This window comes from Ascidia mentula, chromosome 7 (assembly GCF_947561715.1).
Source record: "Ascidia mentula chromosome 7, kaAscMent1.1, whole genome shotgun sequence".
In the NCBI taxonomy this organism is placed as follows: domain Eukaryota; kingdom Metazoa; phylum Chordata; class Ascidiacea; order Phlebobranchia; family Ascidiidae; genus Ascidia; species Ascidia mentula.
The window spans coordinates 6,068,478-6,078,578 of NC_138572.1; the positions used below are offsets into that span (position 1 = coordinate 6,068,478).

At 42.3% G+C, this 10,101-nt stretch overlaps 1 protein-coding gene across 1 annotated transcript in view; it reads right to left on the reverse strand.

Annotated features, from left to right (window-relative positions):
* The window catches only part of LOC145908029 (uncharacterized), a 28,483-nt gene extending 24,612 nt beyond the window's left edge, over window positions 1-3,871 (reverse strand). The window contains exon 1 of the mRNA XM_082995194.1: window positions 3,570-3,871. Within this exon, the coding sequence (XP_082851320.1) occupies window positions 3,570-3,703 (134 nt within the window). The 5' untranslated portion in view covers window positions 3,704-3,871. The remainder of the gene's footprint in view (window positions 1-3,569) is intronic.
* Between the last annotated feature and the right edge of the window lie 6,230 nt (window positions 3,872-10,101).

The following is a 10,101-nucleotide window of genomic DNA, read 5'->3' on the forward strand; positions in this document are numbered from 1 at the left end:
ATTGGACCGACTTGTTTATCGCAATGCGTCATCAAAAATAATCGCCCAAGCAGTTGAACTCCCGCGTAGTAGAAATATTAACAACGCGTCGGGAATGGGAATTCAAAACTCCTCTTTTCCCTCCATGCAAAATTCTACCAACTGTCGTCATTTCGAATTGACTGCGCACTCGCTCAATGAATAGAAAATGAACCCTCAGTTACTTGTATTAAAACGAAGGAAATTTGTTGTCCAATCATTCGCCAAATATAAGTTATGAGAGTCGAGTTGATCATTTTTAATTATTGATAAATTCAAATTTTCACGGCAGATAAATTTAAAAGCTGATTGAACATTTGGGGAAGAATTATCCGTCAGCGAACCCGTGTTTATTTAGTTGAGGGCTAGTGATTAATCTAAACTACTAGTATTTATAGTATGTGAGTCACCCTAATCCGAATTACGTTCATTCGAATGATGGTGACAGGCAACTTAGCCGCATTAGAATGTCTTAATCTAGGTTGTTGGGTACAAATGAATTCACAAAACTTACTACACATTCAAAACAACCTTGGCGTTTCTTTGAAAACAGGAGACCCAGAGCAATTTAAAACGGCGAAGACTCAGGCCGCGCTCCTCGTCTTATGTAAGGAAACGCGGCCTACGCGAATGACAATTAAATCTCAGACATTCGAGGGTCCTCTCAGGCCTTGAACGCCTGCACACATGCTTGAGGAAATCGATTGACAATTTTCTCGAAGTACGCTTGGGCCCTGTCGTTCTGGCCCTGGGTACATTGACGTTTGATGTCGTGAAGTGGCGCGCGAGTGGCCCTAAGACGCCCAAACATTGGGTCCGACGTAGTTCGATGGTTCGCCGAGTGCGAAACGAATTAGAAACAACGATTTTGACACATGATTGCTATTAACGCAAGGGGGAGGCTTAGGATGCACACAGATTGCTTGAAAATACCTTAGGCTTATCGTAAGCTGTTGGTTCACAATGCGCTATAAATTGTCACATACTATCAAGGTAGTTTAACATGGTTTTAAAGGTATTTTAACACTAGCAACGATTCAAACGTTCTAGGGGTACTGCGTTCAACACACAACAACGCCAAACGAGTGAATGCAAACAGATAGAATAAAGATTGTTGCACGAGAATACAATTGTGGCGACAAACCAAATCAAATTGGACTTAGAAGGCGGACAAAAGCTGCAATTAGTAGCACAAGAGCTGTGTAACTCTAGAAGTTCAGGTTAATTGCTGCTTGCGAACACGGTCGGGTACAGACGCATCTAAGTCTGTAATGTCGACCTCGTCCAGTGTGGCAATCACTGTTCCCTAACGTAACAATTTCTATGCTCCCGCTATTGCCCGTAAGCAACTGAATCAGGATTTGCCTGTTTCAAGTGACCGAATAACAGGTGCAAGTTTTGGAGGTCTGATGCAACAGGTGAAGTTGATAACTTTAACGATCAACTATCTAGTGATGGAAGATGGGTCGAAATCGTGGCATTTTTGCTCGAAAGCTTCAAAATAGTTCTGTGACTGGTCACCGGCGTCGGTAAGTCTGACTTCGCTACCCAGTCGACAGCGTCTGGTCGCTGCTTACAAACGCCCTTAACATTTAAAACCTACGCGTTATTCCCAACAAAATAATTTATGAACGCGGGCAGGAGGCGTCACTAATTATCCTTTCGGTCAAGTTAATTGGCCCGATATGTTTTAAGTGACGTAAGCGCTTATCCGACGTCACAGGGTCACGTGAGAGCCATTATCCCGATATATTCCATATCGTAATATAATAATGAAACGTCGATGCCCTAAAACGCTTACTGGGTCGCAAGCATACTGAACTGCTAACGGACGCACATATGCTGCAACAAATGCTTGATCCGCTTAATTAGCCGCCGTGCTAGCTCCCAATTGCCCAAGCCCCACTTTCTTTTCGCGCTGCTTTTCATTATCAGTTCGCGCAAGCGTTTTGCGCCGCTCGAAAGTTCGTGGCACGGTTTCGCTTCGTCCCCTTCTGCCCACAGATGTCACACAAGTCTACCACCACCGACATGTTAACCGTATCTATTTACCAATGAATTCTGGAGTTTACATCTTATAAAAAAGACAAATAATATTTAAGATGATCTGCGGGTTGTATGTTTTTATATTCATTCGCAGACAACCACAATTATATTTGAGCCTTATCTTATTTAAAACCGTTGGGTATGGAGGAATACGTTTGAACTAACATTAGTTTGGGAGATTTTAATTGATACGAAAACTATTGAAGGCTTAAAATTTCCAATACACGACAAACAAGGGCTGGGGAGAATAACAAAGCGCCAACAGCAAAGCGTAACCTTAAAATACATGCCAACATGTGTGGGGTCGCCAAACAAAGCTATGTAACAGAATAGCAATGTTGTTTATGTTGAGCAATATACCCAATTACGGTCCTACGTTTCACAGCTACCATGGCGCGCCCTCTGTTACTTACTCTGTGTTGAAACGGCTCGCTGAGTATGAAAAGAGTCTTAGAAACGTAGTGGAAGAGTGTGACCGATCGCTGCCGTAAGTTAGCTATTTCACACGTGTCGGAATGCGCTTTAAATGGAATTTTCGCATTGCCCTGCTTGACTGGTTTGAAACAGAAAATGTCCATTTGCACTTCATGCTGTTTAAACATTGTTAGGTGCATCTTAATACCAAGGGGTATAAAAGCATATAAATGATAGTAAATCTTTACATGGAAATATTGGAAAGATTCTTGCATACGCGTGATGCTCGATCACAGATTTAATTGAAGCTAAGCTAAAGGTTGTACGTTGGTTGCCAGCCATGTGGCACCACCAATGCTTGTCAGTAAGACAAATGGCGCGCTCCGGGCGTTCGGGTCCCGGCCTTCGTCGGGGGATTTGGGCGTTTTAGCCACAGGTCGCGCTCACGTTGAGCCGGAATTGGCAACAAAAAAGCAACCCTACGAAACGGGGCGGGAGGCAACACAGGCCTTAAACTAAGGCTTTGGTGTCGGGCTACTTGGCTTGGCTTTGTTAAAGCCGTTTGAGGCGGTATTGTTATAACAAGGACCGACAAATCAGAGGGTCGCGTCAATCGAGCACCTGAATGGCAAAACAAAGCCGTCGTGGCGCTGTCTAAACAATTACCACGTCGATCGACCCGCGTGGAAGACCTACAAAGCGAGAAACAGAATCAACACGGTGTTAACGCGAGCGCTTACAGGTACTTGCCATGTTCCGCCCTGTTCGCCGACAATCGCCTACAACCGTTGGCATGTTGCTTTTGAGAACGGTACGTAATAGCCACGAGACCACATCGTTTTTTGAACGATTTTGTGTGTGTTTGGATGGGGATTATGTATACTCTGCTGTTACATGAGTTCAAAAATTGTCATTGCGTGATTTGTTAGGTCCAACGATTAGGTTTTTGTTATCTTGTATTAAAACCTTGAATGTAGCAATTTTCTAGTTCACAAGACTTCCAATCAAAGTTTCCAATCAAACTTACTGCATACGTTGATAAAAAAAAAGATTCACAAGCATCAAAATAATGGTTGTTGTAAAGTACTTACATTGGGTTTGACGAATTCCAGTAGATTGGGTCCAGAGTGCGTCCCTCCACTACTGTACATTCCATAACCCAAATCATCAAACTCAACACAATAGCGAATATTGTGAGTTCCTCCATTCTCAGTCTCAACATCATATAACGAATCAAACCTTCTCGATAACGACTCTGCCTTTTTGGTATGCTTGTGGTGTGGCTTTCCAGCTAATGTAAAATAGCTTTTCTTTGAACAAGTCAGTTTAACTCCAACTGTCGTTGACGACTTTTAATAAACTTCTCAGTGCGTATAGGTTTGTGCGCTAAATAGTTCCTGTAAAAACGATGAAGGAAAAAATTAAACTAAGGAATTAAAAAACGAAAAAACGAAAGCGTGCAATTTGACCGATACTGATGCCAAATAACTAGTTAATTGGGTGACAGACAGATTGGGGATAAGTGTTAAGACTTAGCACCGCAAACTGCCGAGCGCGACCCAATTGCTGCACACTCGAATAAACCTTCTCAACTTATCTCACCTATTCATGCACTGCAGAAAGGTAGTTCGTTATAGTTACATTACATGCACACATAACAGACCCCAAAGGCACAGTAAAACACTCGTCCTGTAACACGACTTGACTTTTTCGATTGCTTGCCTGCAATGCAAGGAGCCAGCTATAGGTTGTAGATCGATACGCCGACAGACCTTGACAGCGCAGGCCTCGGTCAATTTTAACCGCCTCGTAATGACCAGCGATCAATGAACGCTAGCCTGTGGAATACGAACGTTCGCGACGTTTTGAATGCCTGCCACAATATTGCTCTTAGGCATGTTAACACTTTACCGTCTTTGCCGTTAATCTAGTTCATTTTCTGCGCGCTTTCTCGAACGAGACCAGTACAAAACCCTTTATAAAACCGGTCGAGGAAGTCTGCACTTTAAGTTTGGCGAATATGCACAAACGCATCGTGGTGATAGTCTTGCCTCGAAAAGGTCATTATTGTGCCCTGGTACCGAGTGAAAGCAATTCCACCGCCAAGGCAGAATTCAAATGAAAAAGTTCTGCGACAACCGTACTTTGCCAAACACAACTTCGCTGCGTGAATAAACTTAAAACACTTTCACACACGAAATACGTTAACTCCATGCATGCGCAAACAATATACTCTAACGTCTGCAAACTCGCGTGGGACTCGAAAACTAAACACATGAGATTCGCGACAGAGCTTTGCCAAATCGGCTCACTGTTCAACAGCCCGCGACGCACAAACGGCTTACAACAGAGTGGCACAACCAACTGACCCGCGGACTCGCTTTGCCTTTTTCTCTGTGTCGACTCCTCGAAGAAAATGGGACCCCGCGGCAGAAGTGATCCAGCGCCACGACAAAAGCAGGTAAATAGCACGTCTGGCGAGTTCGGGTAATTTTTCCTTTTGTTTCTACGTCCGACATTGTTCTCAACCTCCAGCTCCGCCTCTTAGATTTTATCCGATCGCTTGCGTGCGCCGCCAAGCGGAGAAGAAAATTGACCTTGTGACTTATTTTATGTGACTTATTTGTGCGAGAAGAAAACGTAGTGTGGTTCGGTCCGGGGTGTTTCGTTTATAACAGTTGAACCACCCCGGAGTCAACTTCAGTGCTTGCTTCTTCTCTAAGTAAAAGTTAAACATTGGCAGGGTCGTAACCAGAAAAGTGGCATTGAAACAGTTCCATGGCGCCAAAGTTTCGAAAATCAAGCTTACTGACAAACACTGTCTGATGACGCCATTATCTTTTTCCTGAATATATTTATTTTGCGATAACGCTTTTCACTTGCACTTTTGCCATTTGGCGGCGGCACGCACGTGCGAACTCACCCATCCCACCCATCCCACTTGACACACGAGCTTATCTTCAACCAGCAAATACATTTATCATCTGCACACTCCCAGGCAGAAGTGCTGCCAGGCGCGAAATTTAAACGACAAACACCTTTATCCCTTAAATGTTTAATTAAAGTATACGCATCGGCATGATACCACCGCTGTGCGTATTTGCGCGGTTCGGGTTTTGTCTGACGGATTCTCAATTGATCGTGTCCTTGGTGAGTTGACAATTCGACAACGCGTATTTGTAACGGAATTTTGTCACCAAAGGGGACATATACAAAGAGTACGCAGTCCAAAACGTGATGAATCATCACCGGTGTGTGATTAAAATATAATTAATAATACTCTGCAATACCTTATTTGCCCAAGGAACAAACGCCATTTGCCGAAAAGTTATTTGTCCTGAGAGCAAAGCATACACTACAAAGCACATACAAATACATGGGGGAGATTCTTCACAAACTTCTCCATTTTCTCTAACGCGTAAAATATTAAAATATTTGGAATCATTTTATTACATTGCAGTCGTATCTTACGTTTCTCATGATAACTGACGAGCATGTCAATGAAATTACACACATAACGGCTTTGACAACATGCCAAGATTAATCACAAGCGAAAGTCGTAATCCCTTATGTTATCTCGGCAAAGTTTTCAGTCTTAAGAACAAGATCCCTTTTTCTAATGCATCGCTAATCCAGAATACATAATGTTTTGTTGAAATATTTGACACACGGTTTCAACTGCATTTTATACTAACAACAGAAACTGATCAATAGAAAAACACCACTTTCATTTCAAGTACTGGTCGCATGGCAGTTAACTACAATCCCGCCATTATGACCCATCAAACCTGTCCTGACGTGGGCAACAATACCGTTATTCGCTTGTGCAAATATCACCGAAAATCATAGCCCAATCCTTTACTTTTCCTCGTACACGTCTTTATCTTTCCAAGCAGAGTAACAAACCGCTGACAAGTTAAATAGCAAATAACTCCGCCGAGCGATCGGGATCTCGCTCACGCCGCCCACTGACCAACATTTACAAAAAAACACTCTGTAAACGCATGACATCTCCGGACTTCAATGTTTGCGGTCAGTCTCGTTTCATATTTTTTTCGTCGATGAAAATTTACAGCAAATAAGAGGCGGCAAAATACCATTGAGAGAATCTGTTGCCCAGTAACGCGGATAAAATATATGGTCATCTCGTTACGATGAAATATACGAATGTTGTTCCATCTTTGCGTATGTCGTAATTAACAACATTGCAAAACATGGTTCTTTTGGGAGTGTTTTTACAAATTGCCATACGCCTTTGCATGGATTTGCGGTACCACTTGAAACTTGTGAATTTGTTAAATTAATATCCAAACGTAGGATTCCTTTTCTGGATTAAACAATCATGTATGTTTCTTTACTTGGGGTATATACACGGAAGGCGGAGCTGTAAAGAATCTGTTGACGTTGCTGTACAAGCTTACAGAACATGCCCCTTCCTTCACGTGTTTTGGCGAAACAAAATGTCCATTGAAGAACCCAGCAGGGGTCGAACCAACCGCAGTAACTGGGAACTTGTTAATTATTTATCCCACTTAGTATGGGTTGACGCATGGATCATGTCGGCTTGTAGGGGCGCCGCCAGACAAAAGTACACAGGCGACAAGTCCCGGAGGTTTAAGCCTTTGCCTTTTCGAGATCTCCGCCTTGCGACACAAATCAACAAGAGGTTAATCATCTTGTCTCAAAACGAGGCCAATAGCTGTGTAGCGGACATGCTGACGGGTTAAGCGACGCCGCGCGTAATACTTTCGGATTCAGATTTATGATAGACCTACATATCCGAAACAAACAACTGAATAGTCGCCATAGAGTGGAAGTCTTGCTTGGCTATTCAGCTGATGGCAATATCGTCGTATATAGTCATAAAAGCTGCATTGATGAGAAATATAGTGGCCCTGTCTGCAACTCACTAAAAACAAAAACACTATTGTCTATTTAGGACAAACATTATAGTCCATTTAGCTCAATTGCAAACGTTTCAATCGTATCTACAATCATTGCCAATGCAAGATGGCGTTTTCTGATGGTAGCCACAATTGAAACGTTTGCAAGTGAACTTGATATCAGCAATGTGGGCTATTTTGTTTTTCCTGAAGATTTACGTGCTTTATGTTCCTCAAACTATTGGTTAAAAAACTAAATCTTTTCAAACGGGATCGTGGTGCCAAAGATGACAAATCTCTCCAAACGGCGTTGAGGACTTGAATCAAAAACAACAGGCAAAAAATTGTTAAATGTCAGGCATCTAAATCTGAACGTGTCTGATTCGGCCTTAGCAATATATCTCGTTCTTTTCAAACTGAATGAGAAAATATTACCCACACTATTAGTCATACAGCACATGTAGGCCAACGTATGTATATTGCCCGTGTATACCTTGCAGAAGTGAAGACCTGCGTAGCCACAAAAACATCGTAAAAATCACAAATTAAATGAAGAAATATTTTAAATTCTTAATCTGCGAAGAATCCAAAATAAGTTTGTTCTTTCATTCTCACATCACCACAAAACATGGTGTTTTGATATTTTGGCAGCGCCTTGGTCTGATCGTATATCTGGTACTGAATATATGTTGTTCTCTATGCTCCTTTACCACAAGCAAAGCGTTTGGAAGAAAAACAGTAAGCGTTTGCAGAACGACACCTCCTTCAACCTAACCACAACAAAACGTGTGTGGGTCTTAGACAGTCAATGTACTCATGTTTAAACTCTTTGCACTTTACCTTAAGACTTAATTAATTCTTCACGGGCAGAGCGTGGGTGTTCTGATCAAAGATAAGACGTGTTTCATGCAGAACTCTACCGCAAGCACTGCGGGTTGTCAGGTTCGGAGGTTTGCGTTCGTATTTCTTGAGCAAAAACTGCTGACAGCGGGATGATTTCTTGGCATATGCAGCCGAACTGTTTTGAGGGAAAATGTTAAACCACGCTACGTTGAGATGAGTTATCTTGTCGCTGTGATGTTACCCACAGCAAATGGCATGGACATGTCTAGAGATAGGGGAAACCTAATATGTAACTGTATCAATATGGTGACATGTCCTAAGTGAAATATTTCCACAGCGTAAACCTCATTTCAAATATTTGCTGAGGTGGATATTCAAACACACAAACAAACATCAGTCATTGTCAATTCAAACAGAACCGGCCGTAAAAACAATGTGTTCATTGAAGAAATGTTACCAAGTTATAAAATGCATGTCAATATTTTTCCAATTGAGGTTTGAAGCCAGAACCTACAACTTGGTCTAATGCTTTCCTTGAAAACGGTTGTGTAATATTATCCACAATAAATTTTACAATGTTTTTGTAGTCTATAATGTTTAGTCCATAAGTTCCAAGGTTTAGCTGCGAAAACTTGTGAAACATATTTAATTAATCAATCGTGAAATGGATAGGGCGACAAAAATATCGATTTATCAATATTGAACGGAAGTTAAATGACAACGGTTCCACTGATATCTTGAACGCGTCAACGCATGAGGGCAACAACTGAGGCCGCAGAAAATCCGAATCCGCTCGCAAACCACAATAGTCAGATTTTGGAGTTGAGAAGGTCGATCGAATGACGGGCTGAGGTGGGACAAGTTTTGATAGCAATCATTGAGAAACGGAAGTCGCCGAGTGGTACGCGATCAATATACAAGCCATTAACTTTGACTTGCAACCAGCTCAGCGCAAATTGGCGTGCTGTCTCTCAGATGCTCGCGCTAATAGCTGATTAATAAAACATGGCGGATGTGAATGCAGCTGAAAACATTTTGTTTTTAATCCGAAATCCGAATAAACGTGCTTGACCGGCAACAGATTTCCGTTAATTACATTTCGCCTCCAACGTGTCGCCTGCATGGCACATAAAGACTTGATTAGGTTTCCTGCATACGAAGGCGTGCCCACGCCTTTATAAATTATTAAGGCGTGTTTTGAATTGCAGAGCACTACATCTACTGATACCATTTGGCTTTGCTGACAACTCGTATGTCCAGCTTGCACCATTACACCGCACGAGGATGAAAGTGTTAAAAACTTGTTTCCATTATATTTTAACGGCATTTCACGCATTCAAACTCGTAAAAATCAGGGGTTCCCAAGCTTTTTGTCGTGTGGCCAAAATTTTGTTAAACCAGTTTGTGAACCAACAAGGCCGTCTCGGTGGTGGCCTAAATAGTTCAATCTATTCAAATTGCTCTGTGGCCCATTGAAAATCGTGGTTGGACGTGGCATGCACTCAGTATGGGAACTACTGGTGTAAACACTGTTGGACGGAACTTGGAAAATCGGCATAAATAAGGATTTGGGCGAATCTCGCTGACCAGGTCATTTAGCTGGCGTTTGTGTACACTAAAGACACGACCCAGATGTAGCGACATGCCTAGGTCTTGAGAAAGTAACCAATGCTGTAAACAACTACGTCTGGTTAATGAATGACCGCTTGACACACGAAATAGGCAAATCTTGTTGAACATCATAAAATGGTTAAACAACGCTCCGTCTCCCACGTTTGCCCAAAAACACGCACTCATGTCGGTATTTTACCTTCGCGACATACCTGGGACAAATTTCTTATACCGATAACATCGCGCCTATTGCCTTTTACGCGTTGTGTAACATCTTGTAGGTTTG